Source organism: Musa acuminata, chromosome BXJ1-1, assembly GCF_036884655.1.
Source record: "Musa acuminata AAA Group cultivar baxijiao chromosome BXJ1-1, Cavendish_Baxijiao_AAA, whole genome shotgun sequence".
Classification (NCBI taxonomy): Eukaryota; Viridiplantae; Streptophyta; class Magnoliopsida; order Zingiberales; family Musaceae; genus Musa; species Musa acuminata.
In genome coordinates this window covers 10172713-10198637 of record NC_088327.1, presented here as the reverse complement: position 1 = coordinate 10198637, position 25925 = coordinate 10172713, and the positions used below count along the sequence as shown (strand labels likewise).

Genomic DNA, 25925 nt, shown 5'->3' with positions numbered 1-25925 from the left:
ACACGCTCAATTATCAACAAGTTGCTGCTGCCGCTGCTATATTTTGTATTGGTCTGTTTATTCTTACCTTTATTTTCTATGCATCAAAAGCTTTTGGATCACACTTGTTAATTACAATGCCATGCAATTAATCGAGGAAAGAAATTGGCACGTGATCACCATAAACGAGAAAAAAGGAAACGAGGCGTATGCATAGCGCCTCAAACGCAGTGTGGAGTCTGCTCACCTCCGGTTGTGATAAGAAACCGGACTTTGGACGGTTGGGCAATGATTTGAATTTTTTTTGGGGCTTTTTGTACACTGACATCACGCGGTAAGGATACCGAGGGCTCTGGTTACCTTTAATCCCCTCCCCCCACCCTCCGGGGCGCGGGTCGGCCTGTTTGGAGTCTGGTCACCGCAGGTAAGGATAAGAGTTCTCCAACTGGAGGATTTCAGGCTGATTTATTTTTTTTTCCGGCACTTTAACCTCCGAGTGTCAAGCGGTAAGTTGACCTCAATTGTATCATACCATCATCCTTCGCCCTCCCCTCTTCCTTCCCGCTTCGTTTTTTTCGCTTAAGGCCACCGAATGTGTACGTCGTCGTCGTCATAATATGTATATATATATATATATACATGTATATATATATACATGTATATACATATATATATATATATAGACAACTTTTTTCCTTTCAAAGAGTTGTGAGCTCCATAGTCACAAGATGAAACAAGATTAGCTTGGCATTTATACATGCATTCTACTAATTAGTGACTTAAACGGTACCAAGACCCAAACTTATTGTATCAAATGTGTCATATACCATACCATTGTAGGCCAGTCCCCATACCTTTTATCCAAAATTAGAAGAGCATGCACAATAGAGTTGAACGAAGCAGCTAAACATGTATATGATAGACATGTAATATAAAAGACACGACCAGAAACAAACTACGATACTTGTCAAATACCTGCAAACAAATACATAAAAAACCTTCAATTTCATGCTAATATATAACCTGATGCGTAGGAGCTTCCAATCCAACATGAGCTCCTCTTCCCAATCCAACATGCATACAACAATGTTACATCATATAGTAACTGAATTGACAAACCCTCGTATAGGCATAAGCATAACTACAACCAAGTTCGAAAGCAGATCACATGTTCCTCTTGATGCTTGATCATCTTTGCCATCTTCTCTCTGAAAACAATAGCACTGAAACGTGTCAGAAAGTGATACTAGTCAAATGGTTTAGGAGAATAAAATAATTTATTTCTTTGGAATAATTGTGAAACGTGAAGTAAAATTCAGCAGAGAAATATTATTCTACAGGACATAAATGTTTGCACATACAATAGTGGCACACAGCACTCATACCAAGTAAAAGAAAGTTTGCATTCTAATTAGAGATAAGCACTCCTAATAGGTGGTTTTCTTGTTGTCCACCAAACAAAACAGAAATTGTTTAAAGTTGCAAGAAAATCACATGCATTAATGGCATAGACGAGAATGTAATTGGATATGCAGCTCACAAGTCTTCATAGAATCAGTAGCTTACCAGCAGAATCATGAGGAGAATGAGCTTCAATGCCTTTCACACTCTGATGAGCTCGTGATGTTGATCTTTGCATGCGCGGGGATGAGCTCTGTTTTCCATTCTCAATAGGCAAGGAATGCCTCTTCTTAGGCTGGTTATCATGCAGATCAGGGCTGGACTTCTGAGATGTATTACAATGGGCTTTAGCTCTTGCAGATGCGGTGGCTTGCATGTAACCTGGAAGAGAACTGCTACTACTGTGCCTGGGCTCCTGCTCAACACTTTCAGTCTTTGTTAATCCAAATGAGTTACGCCTCCTTGGAAATCTTGAATCCTTTGTTAAATTGTCTGTGGTACTTCCACCTGAATCGTTATTTGGATTAGATGGAGATTTTTTACCAACCAATTGAGACCCTTTCCTACGGGTAGGCATGCAAGGATCCATCCTACCCTTTTTGGTATTCACAGAGACATCACTGGATGGGGTTCCGTGTAGATCAGGCATTGTCGCATGGCTTCTGGGAGTTCCTTCAGGCGATCTAGTTTGTTCTACCGTACCTTCCAGATCATACTGCACATCTGAAGTGGTTGGCTCAGCTAGATGTTGATCAACTTGCACCAAGTCAACAGAAGCATTCGAGTTGGCCGTAGTTAGGTCACCTCCACCAGGTCTCGCATTACCACCCGAGTTGGAAAGATCAGAAGCATTCTCAGCAACAGCAACAATTGCATGATTCTCTTTCTCCAGGGCTCCAATTTCAAGAACAATTGCTCCACCTTCCATATCAGATCTGTCCGGCGAGTCAAGTGTGGAAGAGATAGATATTTCAGTGCCACATTCTGAAACTGCAGCTTCAACCCTCACATCAGGGAATATTTTCTCTGCTGAAATTGCTTCTTTTCCATTTGCAAGAGAATTTACCTGAATATTATGGCTCTCTGTTTTTGTGTTTGATGCAGCAGTTGTATAAGCAGAATTAACAGATTGAACTACAGTTGATGTCAAACTCAGCTCTTCAAATTTTGATTGAGCTGCAACAAATGCTGGAGTGCATGACTTTCTTGAACCAACTACAGACTTCTTCTCTTCGTTTTCCAATGTTTCAGAGGATGCCCCTTCAGTATTATTATTGGAGCCATCTTTCCCAGGTTCAAGCTTGTCAGCATCAACTAACACATTATTCAAACATAGATTTGGTTGTAAGTGTTTATCATCCAAGCCTTCCTTATTAATCATATTCATGTCTGTACAATCTTGCATAGTAGTGTTCAGAAGCCCATTTCTGACTTCTGGCTTTTCCATATCATTTTTAGGCAAAGAATTGAAGAAATTATTTGGAGCAACTAGTGAAGTTGGAAACTCAAAATTACCAACATTTTCAATTGTTGAGCTATTTTTACCATCATCTGCCATGACTGATTTGGTTGCAGCACATTCTAGATCAGATATTTCTGAGGAAACTGAAATTGAAATCTCTTTTGCTGGTTCACTATATGTCATGTTAACAATCTCTTCTAGTCTGCAATTCCCATGGTTGAAATCTTGCCCATGTTGTTGCCCAACCCCTGATGAAGTCACAACCATCCATCTTTCCAACCACTTCCATGCTGAATCAGACTTTGATGGATCACATTTTATATATATGATTTTTGTCCTCGGTGTAGTTTCCAGAAGCTTAAAAGGGTTAAAGATGCAAGTTCACATTATAGCAAACCAGAGAGACAAATCCTATATATCGAGAAATGAAAATAACTAGACATACCTGACGGGCAAACCCATTTGAAAGCAATTTATTGATTGATGTTTTAGTTGATTTCTCGAAAGTAACACCCTTTTCCTGAGCAAGATTGTAAGAACAAAAGGAAATTAAAAAATAACAAAAAAACTCACAATTAAAGCATTTAATATCATGTTGCTACATACAAACGACAAGTTCCATCCATGTTAATTAGTAGGGCACAAAGAATTGATCATGTGATACACATGCTTGGTGAAAGAAACCAAATTCAAACACAAGCATTTAGCTACCACTAAATTCCTCTACATTGAATGAGACTAGCATCCTCAATATCAACATAGCTGTAGACAACATTTCTTGTCATGCAGGGACATTATATATATATATATATATATATATATATATATGTGTGTGTGTGTGTGTGTGTGCATGTACATATATGTACATGTATATATATATATATATATATATATATATACATGTACATATATACATATACATATACATACACATACATATATATAGACAGCTACTATGCCATCAGATACCATCGAAATCATGATGATCAGGCACTTGCTCCACATAGTCATGTGAATCGACATATTGGCTTGGAGCAACTGGAACAGAATGCATTGTCGAGATCCCAAATGACAGTCAAACAGGAAAATATACTACCAGGAATGTCTATAGACTAGTTAGTTCAAATACAGAAACAGGATGCTGTTAAACTAAGAACTATCCATCAAAAATTGTCATAAACATTCTTCCGAGTCCAAAATGAAATTACACATCAAAAGTTTTATCAAATTTTTGAGATTTTGTTACATAGTGATGGGTAGGTTAATGATATGTAGTTGTATGTACTGGTATTCGGTTATTCTTAAAGTAAAATGCCATCAGATGAAAGTTCACTAAAAGTTTCATGGATCTTTGGGTGTCTACCTGGAACTTCTTATCTTCCAGTGAAGGTAGCTTCTCAACTAATTGACGAGCATGGTGAGCCCTTACAAGTGCTTGCATTCTTATGATGGCCTGAATACACCGCAAAGTTCCGATAGCCTGGCTCCTTACCAAGTGACCACGTACAGCAGCTTGCAACTTGACAACACTCTCGAGTTTGTGAAGGTTTTTCTTAGCCTAAAATTATTTCTAAATTTAAGATAAACAAGACATAAGCAGTACAAAAGAACAAAGACTTAGAATCAAGTGAAGAATGTACCATATATCCCCTTATAGCAGCCTGAATGACAACAGCATCGGATTCATTGAGGGTAGGCCCAACTGGAGTTGTACAACTCTTAGAAACTGGAGATTCTGTATTTACTATTTCTGTTGGTACTGGAGAAATTCCAATTGACTTTTCTTGTTCTTGGGTTCTTTCAGGAAAAGAAAAGTTTGGTGAGTGGAAATTGGCAGCTGAGACATCTTGGTTTTCCTTGCTAGAGCAAACAGATAAAGGTTCTGAGATAACATTGTTGCATAGCACTTGATGCTTGGATAATCTCTTACGGAAGCTCCACATGCGCTTATCTGCTGAAGCTTTGGCCTGGAAAGAATTAACAGATAATCACTTATCATATAAGCAGAAAATACAGGAAAACTTGTGAAGACCAACAACATAGTATGTGAATGTCAAAAAAAAAAAAAAAGGGCAAATCCAGTAACCAAGTCTGCTGCCTACACAAGGTACAGGGAGGATCAATATAGGCAGCCGTCAATAAGTAACAAGTAGAGAGGTTGTTTCCATGACTCAGATTATGTATTTCCAAGTACTAGATTTTAGTTTAGAGAAGAGAAACCTAGTGTAACACAAGGTAAAGAACCAAAATATGACTCAAAGTGAAATTGAAGTACTTGAAGAGAGTCATTGATTTTTTTTTTCCAACATCCAAATTGTCAAATTTCAAGTAGGAGACATAAATGTGTGTACACAAAAAATTGAAGTCCTAATCCTTTTAGTTCAAATCAACAATCAGGACAATAAAAGAGATGGCTCTAAATGCAGTTCAGTACATAAACATCATATTATCACAGTCAAGATCCCAAAATATGTTCAGGCTGCCAAATATAAGTACTCAAAATATGCCCTTTGAGGATGGGATATCAACTCATACCCATCACCAACATCCAATGTTGCACTGTTTCGGGATAGCACTCGTTTGCATTATCCATTGTATGTTGGCCAGACAAACATGCAAAACATCCTCAAAGTATACCTTCCTAAACATTTTTGATCATGCTTAAAATAGTTTATTTTCAGTTTATATTCCCACGTTTTATTGCAACATGACAGACTTGAAGCCTTTAATTTTTCTGATAGATGCTCATTGGATTATCTTCTTTATTACCATAGAAAGAAAAACACACCAGTTCACAGAAAGATAACAAACACAACACCATCTTTCCATGACGGAACCTAGAAATCTATTCTGATGTTATCCATGAGGAAATGCACATGCTGACTAGCTCAATCATGATTGGCAGACGTCATTGAGAAGAACCTTGACCCAACAACTAACATCTCTAGCCTCTAACAGCAATTAGTGTCTGCTGCCCTCAAACTTTAGTGGTAGGAAGGGGACAAATATATAGCATATAGTGATTGTTTAGATCTCTAACAAAAGTGACAAATAGAAAAAAGAATCAGCTATGATCCTCCCTTGGCACTTCGAATGATGCTACATTATTGTCAATGTGGGGCCAGCATTCCAACATAGAAAATATCAACTTCCCTTTTCATTTTCCCTTGTTGTCCACTGAAAGGATAAGTCTGACACCCATGAACCATGCCAAGTAGCAACTCCACCTGACCCAGTTCATGGCATGGATTTGCTGAGGCGGATCAATTAGCAGTAAGCCTTCCAGCATTCTCACATCCAAGAGCCCGAACACTTTAACCTAGTTTATAGGCAGGCGACAAACGGAGTAAAGATCCAAGTCAAGAACATCCTTCCAACGTCTTCTATCAAGCATTTCCGAAACAACACCCTCGATCGATCTCCTCGGATCGATGTGATACAGTTAGGGCCGTGCCACCAACTAATTCACAGAAAGCAAGAATCAAGATGCAAATCCGAAGTTTCCACCCATCGCTAGATAATCCTCGTACAGAGAAATCAAGCAAAACCGAAAATGCGATGCGGCAAGTCACCGAATCAGCTGATCAGAAAAGAACTCGTGGTTCGGGATATACAACGGCACTCGGAAATTCCAGGGTGACGGATCTGACGCAAGGCGTTAGCTATTTTTGGGCAAAGATCCACAAGAACCCCTTTAATTTTCAGCTCGAGCTCAACTAGATGTATCAGATCCAGAAACATCGAACGAAGATCCGAACGAGTCGACGAGAAGATCACATTACCTCTTCCGGCGCGAGATCGTCGTTGTCGACGGCATCGCTGCTGCTGCCGCAGCCGATGATCTTGAAGCATGAGCTCGCGGGTTTCCCCATCTCCCTCGCTTTCTTCTCCGATCGTTTTAGGAACGGGTGGGTATTCTTCCTCTCGTTGTTTCCCGTTCTCCGTCTGCCACTGTATGAGTTCGGCCGCAGCAGAGTAGCCGCTAATACATTAATTGAAGTGATTAGTTTATTCTGTCGCTTCCCTCCTCTCCGTCGAAACGCCGGAACTTAAAACTGCCTCATCCAATACGCTTAAATCCCGCCCGCTGGCGTCCGTCTCCGCCCACCCACTTGCTCCCACCAGGCGACTCGCCAAGCCTTACTGCGGGGACCACATGCGGGCCCCAGCGATCCGCAGGGTGGGCGGGGTGGGTAGGAAAGAGAGTCCGTTTCATTCAGAGTCAGTGTTCTCGTTTACGGTTCCCGAGACAAGGTGGTAAGTTTACCAGCCGCGACGAGACGATCCCAGCGGAGGGCAAACGCGACGGGTGGTCACGAGATGCCGCCTACGTACCGAACGCGAACGGTTGACGGTGTGCGGTGTCGGATTCGGTCGACAAGGTTTTCAGTGGTGACGGGGTTTGGAATTAGTACCACTTAATTAATAAATTATAAAGGTATATTATTAACTCAGTCATTTGCTCCGACAGTGGCCCCCCCTGGCACTGCCTGCTCTCTCGATCAACCATATCATTGACATGGGAGAAGACACCAATGAAGGCTTAATTATGCTTATGACTGGCTGTAGTATGATCATTGGTGGGGTGTTATGATGGAAGTCTTTTGTTGTGTTGTGGGCGGTGACAGCCTAGTCCATGTTGATTGCTGATGGGAGGAACAAAAAGAAAAAAGAGTCCCATGAGGGTAGGACAGAGCAGCTACTTCAATCCTTTGAGTCAATCGAGTAAGAAGAACAACTCAGCAGTGACATCTTAGCCACTCTGTAGGTAATTTTTCGAGCAGGGAAGAACATAGCAAGTGCAACGTCAAAAGGCGTTTGGGATGAAACCTAAAGATTTGACACATCTGGCTTGATTGTGACTCGCCAATCGGATAGATTAGATTAGATCGGATTTGGAAACGCCATGGCAGACGAGATGGTCCTGCCGCCACCGACGCCAATAGTGAAGATGGGGTTACCTGTCACGTGCATCACGTACATGTCATGATGTTAGTCTAACATGGTGCATGTACTGCAGGGGCAGACATGAATGCCGGTGGTGCTCACAGTGAGATGATACATGCATCATTGCAGAATTCAAGTCCATGCATTCTATCGAACACAAATATTATGTATCTTTTACACCTGTCTAAAGTAAAAGTTCTAAATCTAACAGAAGCATTTGCAAAGATGACAACTATCTTCCCGGTGGAATCTACAATAGAGTAATCAATGAGCTGTTGAACGGATCTAATAGGCCTCCAAAGAATACCAATCCAACTTTAATGCCCCTCAAGACAGTATTTACCACATTCTTTGTAGCAACCTTGGAAATTTTAAATCAGAGTGGCTCCAAACAACCATCGCGTTCGAGAAACCAAAGAATCATCAGCAGTCACTTAGTGTGCAGATGACACTCCCTTGATGGATATTCCACCAATGAACTTAACTACATAATGAAGAGGTATTTTACAACAACGTAGTTTTGAACCTAATGAATACACTTCATCTAAAATTCATCATCATCAATGAACAAAAGTTTTAAAAAAAATGTCTCAAAAAGCCTTGTTATCAGAGACTGTTTAAATAAACTATACGACCAAGTATGAATTATCAAACTCTCAAGTTAGTCCCAATGTTGTCAATTTCCAACCAAAAACAAAATTTCAGGCAAATATGACTTCTATCATCTACTGGGCCGACCCCTCCTCTCAGATTTTCCTCGTCCACGGCCATGGCTTGAGTTCGATTTCTTAGCTGAAGAATGTGTTTCATCATTAAAAGAACTATTACTGTTAGATTTAGGGCGACTCTTTCCCTTACTAGAGCTCCTTGCCGCTGTAGCCACCTTTTTGCCACCCCTCCCCCGGCCTCTGCCAGATGTTCTCCCACCCTGCTTTCTCTTCACACCATTGATACCTTCATCATCTTCGCTATCATCATCTTCACTTTCATCGTCTTCCTCGTCAGACTCCGACAAGTCCTTGCCCTTCCGTTTCTTAGTACCAGAAGAAGAATTGGCATTTTTCTTAGATGCACTCTTGACAGTGGTGACACTTCCATTCTTGGTTTCTTCTGGTCCTAAAGCAAACACAGTCATGATAATCTAAAATCAGGATACTAGTAAAGCTGGAGAGCTGTTAAAAAAAAAGAATTTCTGTTATCATTGTTTTCTATATTACGGCCAAATTAGAAACAAGGAGGGGCAATGTTTGGGTTGAAAGTGCCATGACTAGAGTGAAAAAACCTCTCAGCACATGCTCCTCCACAGAAAATAAAATAAAATAAGATTTTTCTCCCATGGTGCCTTGTTTCTTTCTTCACAATATGATTCACAGAAATCGTAGGAATTGCAGACTGCTCCACCCATAATTCAATGTTTAAACAGACAATCACCGAATTCAATGCAACTTAAACTGGAACTCACTTAAAAAATAAATCAATCTTTGTCTCAATAATAATCCCAAGCCGACCTGTTTCAGAACAAACCAGGTTCTAGTGATCAGGGAACTGATAATTGGTGGTTTAGTCCTATATTTCTTACCACCCATCTCAGTACAGAAAAATATCTTTCAATGACCACAAAATATTCTTAGATAGTTTATCATGAATTTTAGTTGATAAATAAGAACAAATCTTCTTTTAGATTCTTATTTTAATTATTGTCTCAAGCAGTGGGTAGAATCATGGTTGATCTTCCTGGCATGTTGTGAGTTAACTGAATTTTGTTCATTCATCTTCTTTCAAAGCCTCACACTGTGGTTCATAGTTTTAGTACAGAAAATTTTAATCCAGGTGACTAAGTACTACCGCCTGCCAACTTCTCTGTCATGACCTAGAAGTCGTAACCCCAAGTCATGTTCCATAATGATCCATTATCTTTTATAGTGTTTTATACAGGCTCTTAGCAGCAATGCAACTCTCTTTGTTCCAGACTTGGGTTAAATATGACAACTCCTACCAATTAATAATAACAATATAGCATAGAAGTGAGAGAACCAAAAAGGATCAGTGAAAGTTGATCCGGATGCAGTCACAAACCATAATTTAAACAAGAGTACCTCCAACAAAATGATGATATCTTCTGATATTGAAAAAAAGTGTATTCATCACAATTATATTATATATTTGTAAAGTTAATATCAAAATATTAATTAGGGATTCTACATGATACATATGAAAATATAATTAAACTACCGATTACAAATTTCAATTTTCAAATCGCTTAATAGAATGTAATTGATCCAATTGTTTTAATGATGTTACTTCATAATAATTCATTAAGTTGGTGGTCCCATTTTTCCCTTACGAAAAACCTGTTATAAAATACAAAAAGATGACAATACAACTATCACAACAATAAAAATAATAATAATAATAATAATAATAATAATAATTAAGTTCTAATCATTAAATTTAAATGTTATTTTGGGTAGAAACCCTGTGCAACACACAGCTTAGCTACCCATTATAAAATCTTGAGTGTTGTCTAACACCGAACAGCATAAATAGCACTGTTGACATACCTTCAGCAGAAGAGCCACCATCAAAAACTTCCAGCTGCAAAAAGATGAATTATCAGAGCAAAAGCCATCCAGTGAGGAAACAGAAAAAGGAAAAGCAGTATTTCATCCATGTTGAAAAGAGGGGGAGAAAAAGAAGCTTGCATGACAGATTAAGGAATCTGTAAAAAAGAGAGTGAACTCAGAAGGTCAATATACACATTCTTACGTTTTATAAATAAAAAAATTTTTTGGTGACTGGAACCTTGGTCACTCAAGTCGCAAAGGAGCAACCTCCAGTGCACAAGGCTCCCATCGATGCGAGATTAATGAAACAGTAGCTGATATAAATTAATAGTGCAAGCAACAGCCATGAAATATCTATCTTGTCTCATTTTCAATAATAAATATAGACCATGACATGTTGATAATGTTTAGAGAAAGTCCTAAATGTCAAACCAGATATGTACATGTATAATGTTGAATCAATATACACATTACACAAATGAAATAAATCAGTGTCAGCCTTAGTTGTGCAATGATCTTCCACAGTTTTCATACTAAAATGTAGATTTCTGGTAACATCATTCTCCTGAATATGACATACAAATTATTGCTCATCTTTGAAAAATTCATGCAGTCAATCATGCACTAACGAATGCATTTATTCTGAAAAATTGAAGAATCCCTAGTGGACAAGATTTTTCTGACGCCATTTAAGTTAAATAACATATTATTATCGTAAAGATAGGGACTGATCATTCTCAAACTAGCCAATGCTAAGGTACTGATGAAGTCAGAAGAACCTAAAAGAAATATTGATGAACTAATGACACCAAAGAACATCCATATCTGCATAATTCCAAAGAAATCCTCACCTCAAAAATGATCATATAACTGTCCAATAGCATATGTTTTGATTGATAAATAGATTATGCACAAAGATGAGCATAGGCCACTACACATCAAATGCAAACAAATATTATCATAGAGGCTCTCTATTGAGCATTTGAAAATCAAAGTCTATTTGCTATTTAGGATACTTGACTAGAATTTTCAGTAACAAATGCAGCAAGTCTAGCAACTAGGAAGCAAATATACAAGTATATATGAAATAAGTAAAGAATAGCATCAACATTTAGCTCAGTAACTCTCTGCTATGTTTTGCTTTGGTCAATTTGCACCTTAACTAGGCAAATTTTAACAAAACATTTTATAGTGTTCAGTTTGTGGTGAAGCAAGAGGAAACAAAAAAAAACAAAAAAACAAAAAGAACTTGCAAATAAAGTGATTATTTGAAAGAAGCCAAAGAAATGAATGTTGTATTTCTATATGCCCATCAAGAAATGAAGCAGATACTGCATTTATGTGTTTTGGCTCAAAAATACATCAAAATATGCTTGTCTCGATATTAGATTACAGGAATGCATTCACACTCTGTACACAAGCATCCTACAGAAACAGGAAAAGAGAAGACATGAGATTCATGGAGACCTCATGATTATGTCACAACAGAGGTGAAGGCAGAAGTACATGAAAAGGGTAGCAACTTCAAATTAAAAATTCAACACCTTCATTCCTACCAAAACAGACTGACAATAAGAATCACACTTTGTTCTGTTAACATGACAGTTATTTCCTAACAGAATGCAAATAACAAATAAGCAACCATAGAAGAAAGGATGTACAAAGGAAAATTAGCCTGTATGTATTCTAATGCTCACCTGATCCAGTTTATCACCAGCATTTGCTCTATCTATAACAATTAGCGAGAGACCCATTCCACAAGCCACACTAAAAAGTAATTCAAAATTATAATTACATATCAAGAAACATGAATACAAATACAAAAGCAGCAGGAAGTTAACTACCTTGTGACACGCATACTCTCAAGGATATCAACCTTTTTGGGATTTGCAGAAGATCTAGATTAAAGCAGCATAATTAGTTTCCAGCATAAACCACAAATAACTTGCCAATTAATGAAATTCTGGGACAACTAAATTTTGGCCCTACTTTGGTCCTAGTGGGCCATATCCAAGCTCCCCATATTGTGCATGACCCCAACTTATGCACGAATCATCTGCTCCAACAACATGGTGCATATTACCAGAATCCATGCAGCGGATATTCCAGCCACTAAATAAAACAAACAGATTGTCACCATAACCAAAATAGGGTAACCACCGTAAGAAATAACCAAGCTAACTGAAACATGAAAGATGGTAGTGTCTCAAGTACTATAATCTTAGAGAAATCAATTGCAGGTAATACTTTTCATATGTATATACTGAGCAATCCAAGTTCCCCATCAACCTGATCAGAAGTTCTTCCAAATAATCATCTCAACATTTTCCTATCATTTTCATTCAATGGAAAAGGAAAGATGCATGTTGTATAATTTGTTATTGATGGACCACAAGCACCAACATCCACAATTCAGAACACATTAATTCCCTGTGCTTCCCATCCTAAATCATGCCCCTCTTCCACAAGTTTTGACTATCATTCCATTTTTAGGAGGGTCTGCCGATCCTCACATCATGTCATATTGATATATCCTATATGTAATCATGCTTCACAACTTAAAACATTCCTTGTTACCTGCTTTTCATTCGGCAAGAGAGATAAACAAGTATAAAGAATAACCAAAAGACCTAGCAGTCAATAACATATTGTTAATAAACTAAAAGGGTATAACAAATGAATGAGACTCCTGCCAATTCTGGGTATGGTAGCCTCACCATAATAAGCAAACAAATAAGGAGAACTAATAGCAATCTCATAACGAACATTTACCAAAAAACAGAAGGATGCCCATATAAGATTAATCCAATTAATTCAAAGGGCTGTAATTTGGGGGAAAAAAATGAAATGTGCTTTTGTTAGTTTTGTCAATTTAATCATAATAATGAAATGATCTTTTTTCCAAGACCTACAAAAAATTTTAAAAATGTTAAACCCAAACTGCATCTGCATATATATTTTAGACATTAGTAATATTACTAAGATAACACCGCCCGATCCCAAGCCCGGATGAAAAAGGTGGAGGGTTATGTTATGTCACCGACAATAAGCACAAAACTATATGAGATCTCATGAACATAGATCTTAACCGATTTCAATATAGAGCTAGGTCGTCACCCGAAGTGACACGAGGCACCTTCACCACCTAGTGTCCCGAAATACAAGCGAAAGGCTAAGAGGTCGCCCGGAAACGACCCATCACATCGACACTCGGATGTGGTGCCAAGTAGACCAAGGTTCTCTCATTGTTGGACCAATGGGAATAAAAAAGTTAGTCAAAGAACAGAGGGTTAGGTTAACAACTTGGAATATAAGAACACTTTCAGGGAAGGGATTATAATAGGTAGACACTACGATCAAAAGAAGAATAAATATTATTTGCTTACAAGGGACTAAATGACTAGGGGGAAAATTTAGAGAGATTGATAGTACTAAATTTAAAATTTGGTATACTGAAAAAGTTAAACATAGAAATAGTGTAAGAATTGTTATTGATAAGGATCTTAAGAACACTGCTATAGATATAAAAAATTTAGAGATAAAATTATAGTTCTCAAATTTGTGAAACGACAAGATATTATGAATGTTATTAGTGCTTATGCCCCTCAAGTGGGATTAGATGATCAAACAAAAAGAGAATTTTGAGAAAGCTTATATATCATTCAAGGAATGCCTATAACCGAAAAGCTTATAATTGGAGGAGATTTGAATGGTCAAGTAGGGAAAACATATGGTGAATATACAGAGGTACATGGGGGCTTTGATTATGGGGAGAGAAATGAAGATGGTGATATGATTTCAGATTTTGCAACTTCGTATAATCTTATTATTGTAAATACTCACTTTAAGAAGAGAGATAAATATTTGATTACTTATAAGACTGATCACAACTTGACTATAGACTTTTTTCTGACTAAAAAGATAGATAAAGTTATTTGTAAGAATTATAAAGGCATACCTGATCAAATAAACTAGGTTGTGAAATTTTAAAGATGATAATATAAACACTTTGAAGAATAGGATTGAAAAGGAGACGACTTGGATCTTAAATGAGAATAATATTAATATTATTTGAACTATAATGATTAACAAGATTAGGAGTTTAACAAAAGAGATTCTTGGTGAAACTAAAGCAGTGATTTAAAAAGGCGCTCGGGCGAGGCGAGGCGAGGCGAGGCCCGAGCGCCTCGCTTCATTTCCAGGCGGCGAGCTTCAAAGAGGCGCCGCCTAGGTTCTCGATCGAGCCCAAGCACCGAGCGCTTCGGGCGAGCGCCTAGGTTAAACCAGGTAACCAAACCAGCGGTTTAGGTCTGGTTCGGTCTCCGATGCTTTAGTTGATGCTTCTCGCTTTTACCGCTGTCGCTGCCACTGTCGCCGCTCATCGCAACCGCTGCTCGCTGCTGTCGCTGCCTCTGTTGCCACTCGCAGCTCCCGCTGCTCGCTGCTACCGCTGTCGCTGCCACCGTTGTCGCTCGTCGTTGCTGCTACCGTTGCCGCTCCCGCTTTTCTCAGCACCCTCAATCTTCCCTTACACTCTTCTCTTCTCATTCGCTTCTCTTTCGAAATCGAAAGTATACTGTTAACGGTATACAGTATACTGTTATACTGTATACTGTTAACAGTATACAATATAACACTATTATTTTGATTTTAATATTATTAATTTTTAGCGCCTCACTTCGCTTGAGCGAGCGCCTGGGCGAGCGCTTAGCACCTCGGGTGTTTTTGGACCGTGGCGCCTTTTGGCGCCTAGCACTTTTTAAATCACTGAACTAAAAGTAGAGATGTAACTTTAAGAGAGAGTTGATGGTGGTGCAAGAAAGTTCAAAAAGTAACTTTTACTAAAAGATCATGTTTTAAAGATTGACAAAATTATAAAAACGAGAAAAATTTAAAAGATATAACGAATCTAAAAAAGAGGTTAAAAAGGTAGTTAGTATGGCAAGATATAAAGCTTATTGATATAGCAAAATTAACATGGCTGACACGTCGATTCCACGAGCCGATGTGTCGACCTCATTCAACCAACATGTCAGGGAGACGTGGCCAACCAACCGACCACATCAGTGATGCGAAGGACACATCAGTTCCAGCTAGTTGGTGAGCCACCAACCTCTACCACTTGGACCCGAAACAATTGATTGATGAGGCCATTTGTTTGTCCCCGATGAGTGCCATGTGGAGACGATTACACAATCCCAAGTTCGACGCTAAGCGGTGACAGTTTCGATCGAATCCCATGCTATCCATTATTGCACCAATTGCATAATAGATGGGTGTAACGACTCAAAGTGACCACCATTACAAGAAGCCCCCAAGGACATTGGCTTTTCAGCTCGACTTGTCCGACTAGCTACTGACTTAACCGTTGGAAGGACATTTGTCAGAAGTGGCCCTGACATAGTCTCGTCGGATTTGGTGCTCATTCAACGAGAAAAAGTTTTACAAGGTTAGCTCATAGAAGAACTAAGTTAGATCCGACTTGACTCCCAAGTCGAACAACCATAATCAAATCCAACACTTATAATATTTTTATAATAAATTTGGTACTAAGCTAGCTAGGAAAAGAAAATGTAAGGATTTAAGTAATATTAGCGACATTAAAGACGAAGATCAAATAATACTTGTTAATGATAATGAGATTAAGAAAGATAAAAAAATTATTTTTTATAAATTATTTAATGAATATTCTACGCATATTTTAGATTTAATGATAAATGATAGTGATAGAGTTAATAATTATAGATTTGCTCATAAAATTAGAGCTAATGAAGTAAAAGATGCATTAACAAAGATGAAAATAACTAAAAGTGTGGGATTGATGGTATCTTTGTTGAGATCTAGAAAAGTTTAGAGGATAATAGGGTAACTTGATTAACTAGCTTATTTAACAAAATCATAATATTCGGAAGGATGTCTGATAAATGAAGAAAATATTTTTTTAATGTCAATTTATAAAAATAAGGATGACATACAAAATTGTTCAAATTATAAAGGAATTAAAATCATAAGTCATACTATGAAACTTTAGGAAAGATTTATCGAAAGTAGCTTAAGGCTTGAAACAAATATCTCTGAAAATCAATTTGGTTTTATGCCTAGATGATCAACCATAAAAGCTATTTATCTATTAAGACAATTAATGAAAAAATGTAAAGAAAAAAAAGATTTGTATATGATTTTTATTGACTTAGAGAAGCCTATGATAGGGTTATAATGATTTACTATGGTGGGTTTTAGAAAAAAAAAAGTGTATCCACTAATTATATTGATGTTATTAAAGATATGTAAGATAATATAGTTACTAGTATTAGAACTATAAGGAGTGCATCTTGTGAGTTTCTTATTAGCATGGGATTACATCAATGATCCACATTAAGTTCCTATCTTTTTACAATGATAATGGATAAATTTACTAGTCATATAATAGACCTCCATACTGTATGTTATTTGATGATGATATTGTCTTAATTAATAAGAGCCTAAGTAGAATTAATTATAAACTTGTGCTACGGAGGGAAGCCTTAGAAACTAAAGGTTTTAAATTAGGTAGGACTAAAACTGAATATATAAAATATAATTTTAGCAATTCTAGAAATAAATATAAGAATATAGTTAAGTTAAGTGGACAAGAAGCCCTATTAAGTAAAAATTTCATGCATCTTGAATCAATTATTTAACAAGATGAAGAGATAAATAAAGATATTATTCATAGAGTAAAAACAAAATGGTTAAAATGATAAGGGCCATCAAAAGTCTTCTGTGATCATCGAATACCTTTAAGATTAAAAAAAAGAGATTATACAACATTTGTGAGACCAACAATGCTTTATAGATTCGAGTGTTGGGCAATCAAGAAATAACAAATATAAAAAGTCTTATTGCCAAGATGAGAATGTTAAAATGAATGTATGGAGTTAATATGAAAGATAGAAGAAAAATACTTTTATTCATGAACAATTTAGATATCGCTTCGATAGAGATTAAGATGAGAGAAAATCGTTTAGGATGATATGGACATGTACTTAGGAGACCTCCGAATGCGATAGTCAGAAAAAGTAAATTAATTAATGTTAATGATACAAAGAGCGATAGATTAAAACCTAAAAAGACTTTAATAGAAACTATAAATAAATATTTAAGTACTCTGAACTTAACTAAACATATGACTTTTTATATATCTCAATAGCGACAAAAGATTCATGTAGTCGACCCCAAATAATTATGACTTGCGACTTTATTACTTTTGTTATAGTATGTTGCAAAGACAAATAACACAGATAGCTCAATATATCTACTTCAATAAGCTAACAAGAAAAGAAAAAAAAGGCAACTGGATCATTCAAATAATTTACAAAACAAAGACTACACAAGCGAACCTTAGATCCATAACAGGCTTAGGATACATCCAGTCATCACCAGTAGTTTTTAGCTTTCCCCACATATATAATTGCCCTCCTCCTATAGGAAAAAAAATACATTAAGGCACAATAGCATGTAAACCATCAATTTTCTTCACTCGATATAGAAAATGTCATATTTGTTATATTCCCTTTTCGTGAATTTTTTTATCAACAATTAGTTTTTTTTCTTTAAATAATGGTTAGTTTAATAAAGGCGGTGTGTGTAGAATTGCTAGTTAGTTAAATAATGGTTAGTTAAATACAAAAGATACCACACACCATCTTTATTTAACTAACCATTAGGAAGATTATTTCCTCCTACATGGCCTCTGTCAGAGTGAATATTGCTTCTAGTATTGGGAAAAAATGCATCTAAATCATTAATTAAAAATTCAATTGAATCATCTTAAAACAGAAGGCATATCGAAGAACACAACATCGTTAGTGTAAAATTTAAAATATGCATAACTACAAAACCATAAATCAAATAAAGACATGTAAAATTAAAAATCAATTTGGAATTTCTGAACTAGCACATTAATCTAAACAAACACTCTTCGACGGTTTAGTATCAAATGCAAAAGGTGCATAATAAACTGGAACCACAAAATGAGAAGGTGATAAAGGCCTTAGAAGCAATAAAGCAAGAATGTTATTTTGATGTCGGAGAATACATAACATGAGGAAGGAGAAAATACATACCAGCAGTGCAAGCAGAATTGACTGAACCTGCTGAAACTATAGCATTAGAAGGTAAAACATTCTGTCTCTGGAAAACCTCAACAAGACGAGGAACCCACTCATCCTTCTGCTCCCGGTGACCGAGCCTAAACATCACCAACACAAAAAAAATAAGACAAAAGATGCACATAAACCATGGAATAAGACATGAATCGAGACCAAAAGGCATAGAAAAGTAACAAATTGCATAAAAGATATTTTGTTATATGCCATTACCTTCCATATCCACCAAATCCCCACCTGCGTTAAAGTGAAAATGAAGATTAGATATTTGAGATAACCAATAAAATATATTATCAATAATATAAAAAGTTAATATTTAAGATAAACATATAAAATAGATTAGCAAGTCTCCACATGTAGATGCAAATATGATAGAAAATTGTAGAGAAAAGGCAACAATCACTAAGAAATAAGGAATAAACCGATCACCACACATCAAAAGAAGACAAACTAGATATTGGTCACTGGTTATGGCACATACGTGTAAACAAAGCCACTTGAATCAACAGCAACTAGAATGTGACGTCCACGACATAAGCAAAAAAGGCAGCTGATCAATGGTTAGTTCAAACACAAACACATTACAATGTGTAGCAAATTAGAGAACTAAAACCGAACCTGTATGATTAGTTCCACATGCAACCTTGACAACAGTTTTTCCAGAGAATGCAGCTATTGCTCGTGGTCGAGACTGAGGCTCATAAACTAGCTTTACTGAGCTATCTTTAGAATTGTACTGCAAGAATGAAACAAACATCAATGGAATAAAAATTCAAAAACGAGTTTCTTTTGGGATTCCCAAGCTAACCTCATTGTTAGTTCCATGTCCAAGTTGCCCATACTGAGGAAGACCAGCAGTTCTACATATCATCATACAAAGAAAATCAGATGAGTACCATCTCTACATACAAAAGATTTAATGAACAGTGAAGATTGCTGCTCATCAAGAACATGATTTTTAACATAACATACAGTATAGAAGAACCCTCCACTGATGTGAGCCATACAGTAAAATCAGCACCGCATACAACATTTGTGGCTTGAGAGACCAAACATATGACCGGAGATGGCTCGATTTCTACAGAAATTAATGAAGCAATAGCTATGAAAAAACAGAAGCAGCTCACCAACCAGAGATCTCAGCTTGATAAAACCATAATAATAACAGCAATTCCTATTGATGAATATAATTGAAGAAACATAGAAACATAGAAGAACAAGCGTTGCATGTGCAATTCAATATCTACACTATTCAAATATGTTGCATAAATAGCTTACCTCCTCTATAAAAGAAATAAAACAAAAAAATTTCATAAGAATGAAGATAAGTTAGAAAGTTTCAATCAACTATTTACAGAGGCAGAATTGTAACAAAAAGATTTCACAAGATAGTTGCAAGACAAATGGCCTAAAATGCTAGTCAATTCATTTAAAACTAGTGGTGACAAGTGTCGCAAAATGAAATTGCTTTCTAATTGATTCATTGTTGAAAAAAGAAATTGTGTATTTGACTCTTCAGTCTTACAAAGAGCGATTCACTTTTCCTGAATTTAATAAGATAACAAATTTATCTGAAAAGAAAAGCTCATACAACAAAGTTAGATGGAGCAGATAAATTGTCCACATTTCGATTAAACAGAAGATGCTGATGAAATGCAGTATACAGTTGTAAAATATCTTTTTTTATATAGAATTAAAATTAAGGGCTTAACTGAAAGACTTTAAGTGACATACTGATTGGTTAATGATACAAGAATAAGCATAAAATGACAGAATGGACATATGCGAACTTTTCATAGCATTTCCAAAATAAGAACAGATGCTCCTTCTGGCCACGAAAATCATGCATCATGTAGTCCTTATCAACAAATAAAACACAAAAGCTAGACAATAAACATAGTTATATTCGAACAAATAAGGTGGCCGAACACCTTACATGAGTAATGTAATGACTGAAATCATTTAAGCACTGGAGAGAGGATACAAAGATTACTAGAGATGATGCATCCAGCAAAATATACCGGTACTCTTAGTTGCTCGATGAGCTTTCTAGGTTTGCTTATTCTGTAGATCTTTTCAATAAACCTAAGCTGTTATGGGATGTATCCAGCTATATTTGATATGAATTTGTTGGTGAGGGGTTGGCCAGTGCTGTAAATTTCTCATGGTTGAATAATCTTGCTTAGTTCAGACTCTGGATTTTTCATGCTTTCTCCCTTGTACGAGTAACTACTGTTTTTTTGTCCACTTTGCAATACTGGAAAGCAATCAATAAGATGAAACAAGAGACAGCATCCAATTCGACAAAGCCGAAGTAAAAAGATTCTAAAAAACAAGTTGCATCTTAAATAGGATGCTTATGTCATACAAACAATCAGGATAGCACTAAAATTTTAGGGCCACAGAAGAACAGCAGTACATGATGGAAGATTAGGGAACAAAAAAAGGCATGATTAAGAAACTGTACACTCACCAAAGCATGTCTATGTTTTGAGCATTATGGTGCATGACATTTTCTGATGATATGTTGGAGACATTATCTTTTCAACAAGCACAACATACCCCATGTACATGAAATGTGGAGAAAAGTGAAGCAAAGGTCCAAAAATTTAAATCTCATTATAAGAAACAGAAAGGGCACAAGCCGTGTAGTTTCTTGAAGTCAGAAGACTAAGATGGTAAAATTTTTAAAGAGTGGTGGACAATAGAATTGGTAGGTTAGACTTGGTAATGAAAAACTTTGGTAATACATAGAGAAATTACTTGTGTCCTTAATAGCCAGTGCATTATATCTACCAGAAGTCTAAAGACTACATTGCCATATACAACTAAGCAGAAACTATCCTCTTGAGATTACCTTATATTGCATACAGAACATTCTAGCTGCTAAAAATTCCTTCCAGAAGACATAAGGTTGTTATATCATTTTGCATGTCATGTCACATAAAAATACTCAGTAAGATGAAAATTAAAAAAAAAATTCAAAGCTCCTAATCAGTAGTTCAGTACTACATGGAAAGAAAATTGCATATCATTTCAGAATCCATGTGGCAAGACAAGCTCCTTAGCTGTTATTTAACTGATTGGATTTTTTCTGCCACGACATTGTCATACCATAAGCAGTTATATGAATTGCATCCTTTCATTACAATCAATCACCCAACTATTCAGATTTGTTTAGCGATAATTAATGTATCTTATGCCCATTATCATATAGAAGCATGCAATATTAAATCTGCTGATATCAGCTACTCTTTCCGAACCTAGTCATAGCATCAATTTATCAAACTATAATTTAGTTAAAATAAATGCTGTTCAAATGAATCGACAATGCCAGTTCACAAGATAACCAAATTACAGATCCATCAAAACACAAGTAGATGACAGGAACCAAATTAGTGTCTTAAATCCATCAATCAAACCACCCTTCCTTTTGTGTTCCATAACATAAAAGAGAGTTTGATTCTTTTTTGCATTAGATATGATAGTTGCAATCAAAATATTCAAAACCAGTAACATAGTGCAAAATGCAAGAAAAGATAGTCGATAGTGAGATATAAATAGAAAATCATCCATAAGGACTAACCATTTTTTACTGAACCTGAACCCAACTGCCCATGCTTATTCATACCAAAAGAGAAGGATTTCCCATCATCGGTAATGACGACAGTGTGATTTCTCCCAGCACCCGCTCTAGTAATATTATACCTGTAAAATTGAATCATCTCGTGAGTTGCAACTAGTTGAAGTGTTTCAACAGTAATAAAAACCAGAAATATAGCAAAACCAATGCAGCAGTCATCATTGAAGACTCAGACCAGTTCTGTTATATATGTCGGAGAAGGGGGAAAAACATGAAAAACACTTTTAAACTATCTTTCAGATTTCAATGACAGAAATGGAGTGAAACAGATTATGAAAGAGGGGAAAGAAATCTACATTCTACAGAATGAATAATTTGGCTAATCTGTCCTCCCAACCCCTCACCACCCCAAAATAAAAGAACATACAGATGCATATACCATTAGATGGCATATTTCACAGGGATTTCAATATCATTCAGTCAGTGAGCTCTATAAAATGGAGAACAGCATTAATGAGGAATGCCAACAATCATATAGTACATCAGTTCTTTGTTAAGAATGAGAATAAAAATTTTCCCATGCAATAAAACTTAATTGAGCAATAGTCGTAGACAGTTACATGAGGAACCAAAAAAGAGTGTTGGTTTGAAAAGTATCATGCCAGAGAGTATACCATCAACCAGCCAGATAACTTTGACAAGTCAAGCATGTTGTTTAATTATGCTACTTAATGCTTCTTGCATAACAATGACAACAGTAAAAATCACGGACATTCTCTCCAAGTGCCACAACAACTCAATCAAAAAGCATGCCCCAAGAAATATTAAAAAACTGCCCACACCAGGTAATAAGCATTCCTGAGATACTTCAACAAAGTTTGGCATGCAAACTAACGCTGCAGGACTGGATACTTCTCAACAGCACTCAAAATTCATGAATCACCTTTGATCAAAAAGTTCCATTAAGCACAGGTTTTAATGGTGATAACAGCATAAGTAAAAAAATTCATGTTATATTGCATCAATCAATTACAAGCTCCAATGAGGATGTAGTTAAATTACTGTATAACTAGCTAAAATATTTTCCCTATAAAGGAATCTTTGCTCGTGCCTAAATTATCAAAAAATGAATAGTTCAAATATAACAGACAAGTCAGATTCCATGAAACCCTTAAATCCATGAAAGAAATGAAGCCCAATAAACAGAAATTGCAAAAGAATAATTAGCTTACTTTGATAGTTCAGACACAATAGTTGGCAGACTACGTTGAAGAGTATCCCCATGTCCCAACTGCCCTTTCTGTAAGCATGTTGTAGTGTGAGTACCAACAAAATGTAGCTATCTCTCAAGTTCAATAATACCTCATTTCTTCCCCATGTATAGCAACGACCTTCAACATCCAAAGCCACACAATGACAAGAAGCTGCAAGAACATTATAAGCAATGACCAAATCAGGCATGCCAGAAAATCTGATTAGATGATAGTGGTTTCAAAGACATTTAACAGGCAAATTGTGCTGTTGAATGCACAAACTGCAAAATAACTTCATTGGCAATATGCATTGTACTGGTAATTTTGTTATCATGTGCAAACATGATGCAAAATTATTTTTTTATTAAAAATGTACCTAGTTGGCTTTTTTAAACAAAAATGAGTCTAGTTGGCTATAGCATGCAAGTTTAGGATATGACAATAAAAAAAAGCCTTGTACAAGAATCAAGTCAGATCAAAATTAAAAAGAATTATGCTAGAAACATGAACCAGTAAAAAGAACATCTAAATATGAAAATGTCTTAACCACTATGAGCACACTTCACGATTTTAGGGCTCCCCTTATGCTTACCCACTCCTTCTCATTAGGTTGAAATCAACTAAATCTACTCCCAAAACATTCTTCTGAGTGATCAATCAGAATCAACTCAACCATGACTCAACCAGAATTGGTTGAAACTCACTCAGACTCAAGCAATTCCAACTGATGTCATTCTAAACAGCCCAACAGATCACTAATCAGAATGGATGCTCCAGGAATTGCACAGAGTTCTGTAGTGTTACCTACCGTTCAACTTCCATTTTTTGCACAAGAGTTCCAAATCAAGTCTTGAAGTATCCATTCTACCTTCTTGATCCCATTATAAACCCTCAAAGTCAATGATTGCAACGCTCAAGTCTTAAGTCACAATATCTCTCTCCATGATGGAAAAGTGAAAAACTGAGTAGCAAGTATTCTGACATCCTGGTCCACACAATGATATCTCCACCTGACCGCAACCAGAAATGAAGCATTGAGTTCTTCACTTCAGGACAAGGTATAGGTTAGAGATGGAAAAAAAACAACACACTGCATTGTACATAAGTTCAAATATCAAACCATAAAATATTCACTCTAAGTTATTCTTCAATTTTAAGTTAAAAACTCTTCTAAAAATGAAAAGTTTTAAAGGCATCATAAACGTCCTTTGTATCACTGTGGACGGAGCCTTTTTGGCGTCGTTTTCTACGAATAAGGACAACAAGCGTTTTGAAATATGGGCAAAACGAGAGAAAAGAGAGGCAACGCACATCCGTCCTGCATCCAGAGCCACGAACATCACAATTAATCTATCCAGAGCGCATCAAGTAAGATCTCAAGTAAACAATCCTGGAGCAGATAACGTGGATGGGTCGAAGGAAACAGAAGGACGAAGGGGAAAGGATAAGGCACTCACTACAACCAGATGCCACGAAGCGAATGTCGACGCCGACGAGCGGGCGGAGCCTGGTGGGGGAGACGAGGTTCACAGCATTGGGGCCCCCCTTCCGGCCCAGCATGTCCCAGTTGGTACCCCCGCAGTATAGGACCTCCCCGGCGGCGGGAGCCACGGCGGCGTTCTCCCCCTCCTTCGGCTTGGTGTCCGCACCGGTTGCTGACATCTCGACGACGGGGCGGCGTAGGAGCTTAGGGTTTCGCTCTGCCCTATGAAAATAATAAGAGGAAAAGAAAGGGAAAAATAAACGAAAGACGTCGAGCACGAGAGAGAGAGAGAGATGGAGGGATTTGGGGCGGCGGCTTTTAATGGTTTGGCGTGTAAGGTAAGGATTGAACCCGATCGTTATCTTTTGCTCTCCCTCTCTCTCCTCAAGTGCCTCGGGCTTTTGATATAAGACGCGGGATTGGATTTCTTGTGGGGCATATTTAAATGAAAAGAAAAAGAAAAGTACGAGACGGGCCAACGACGGGTCAGGTAAGCTGGTTTCGGCTTCGGTGCTTCGGGCAAACCATGGATCAGGGATGGACTCTCCCTTCCCATTCGTCGATTGTGTGGGACCGAGTTGTCCAGCGTATAACGGTCAGCCATCATCGCATGGTTGACGACTCGGCCGAGACAGCTGACTGTCGGCAGTCGGGTAGAGATGCCTATCTCGATCTAGGCAGCAAACACGGGTAACGAGGTCTAGACCATAGTGACACGGACTTAGCTGGTTTTGCCTAAGTCGTGCGGCACCCTTGCGCGTCCGTCCGCAAAGGTCAGCCTCCTCGAAGCCTCCCATTGTCCCTTAGGACCAACAAAAGAGAGAACGGGTTAAAGAGAACGCCTCAATCGGGATCCACAAGCAAACATGTCCGAAAAACACTTCATAGACAATGCAAATTACAAACAGACTTTACAAGCTCTGAACAGTGGCACAACAAAGGGTAAAATGGTCCATTACAGACCGAAAAGCTCTCGCACGTGTCCACATGACACAACCTTTATTTACAAGCCTAAAGAGGCCACCAACCCAACTAACATGGGACTATTTAGTCTTCGCCCGCCCCTCTACCTGTTGTACAAGGTATAAACATGCCAAAAGACAACG

The 25925-nt window shown here is 37.2% G+C and overlaps 2 protein-coding genes across 3 annotated transcripts; both read right to left on the bottom strand.

Moving 5' to 3' along the window:
- Window positions 1-906: 906 nt before the first annotated feature.
- On the bottom strand, window positions 907-6858 carry LOC135672255 (protein IQ-DOMAIN 32-like). The gene is made up of 6 exons (XM_065180717.1): window positions 6625-6858; window positions 4483-4809; window positions 4206-4400; window positions 3288-3362; window positions 1546-3199; window positions 907-1187 (listed from the first exon to the last, which is right to left on the bottom strand). Exons 1-6 carry the CDS (start codon window positions 6712-6714, stop codon window positions 1168-1170), a joined length of 2361 nt encoding a protein of 786 aa, XP_065036789.1. The 5' UTR covers window positions 6715-6858; the 3' UTR covers window positions 907-1167.
- Window positions 6859-8235: 1377 nt separating this feature from the next.
- Window positions 8236-25197, bottom strand: LOC103993186 (uncharacterized). Of its 2 annotated transcripts, XM_065180707.1 has the most exons (17): window positions 24794-24920; window positions 24145-24346; window positions 23446-23507; window positions 23316-23383; window positions 22087-22208; window positions 19473-19578; window positions 19309-19360; window positions 19119-19236; window positions 18982-19012; window positions 18714-18737; window positions 18459-18583; window positions 17733-17814; window positions 12343-12465; window positions 12198-12251; window positions 12051-12120; window positions 10351-10384; window positions 8236-8905 (listed from the first exon to the last, which is right to left on the bottom strand). In XM_065180707.1, the coding sequence occupies exons 2-17, from the start codon at window positions 24197-24199 to the stop codon at window positions 8511-8513; spliced, it is 1521 nt and encodes a 506-aa protein (XP_065036779.1). In that variant the 5' UTR covers window positions 24200-24346; window positions 24794-24920; the 3' UTR covers window positions 8236-8510. The 2 variants fall into 2 exon arrangements, with proteins under 2 accessions (XP_065036779.1, XP_009411433.2); XM_009413158.3 differs by lacking the exon at window positions 24145-24346 and having other exon boundaries at window positions 24794-25197.
- Between the last annotated feature and the right edge of the window lie 728 nt (window positions 25198-25925).

Excerpts from the sequence above, each read along its gene's own strand:
- LOC135672255 (XM_065180717.1), bottom strand. The coding sequence starts at position 6,714 with ATGGGGAAACCCGCGAGCTCATGCTTCAAGATCATCGGCTGCGGCAGC. Across the intron at positions 3,363-4,205 it reads TGGAAGATAAGAAGTTCCAG|GAAAAGGGTGTTACTTTCGA; the intron begins GTAGACACCCAA and ends AATCTTGCTCAG. Across the intron at positions 3,200-3,287 it reads CAAATGGGTTTGCCCGTCAG|CTTCTGGAAACTACACCGAG; the intron begins GTATGTCTAGTT and ends AACCCTTTTAAG.
- LOC103993186 (XM_009413158.3), bottom strand. The coding sequence starts at position 24,998 with ATGTCAGCAACCGGTGCGGACACCAAGCCGAAGGAGGGGGAGAACGCC. Across the intron at positions 23,508-24,793 it reads CTTCGTGGCATCTGGTTGTA|CTTCTTGTCATTGTGTGGCT; the intron begins GTGAGTGCCTTA and ends ATGTTCTTGCAG. Across the intron at positions 12,121-12,197 it reads GAGAGTATGCGTGTCACAAG|TGTGGCTTGTGGAATGGGTC; the intron begins GTAGTTAACTTC and ends ATTACTTTTTAG.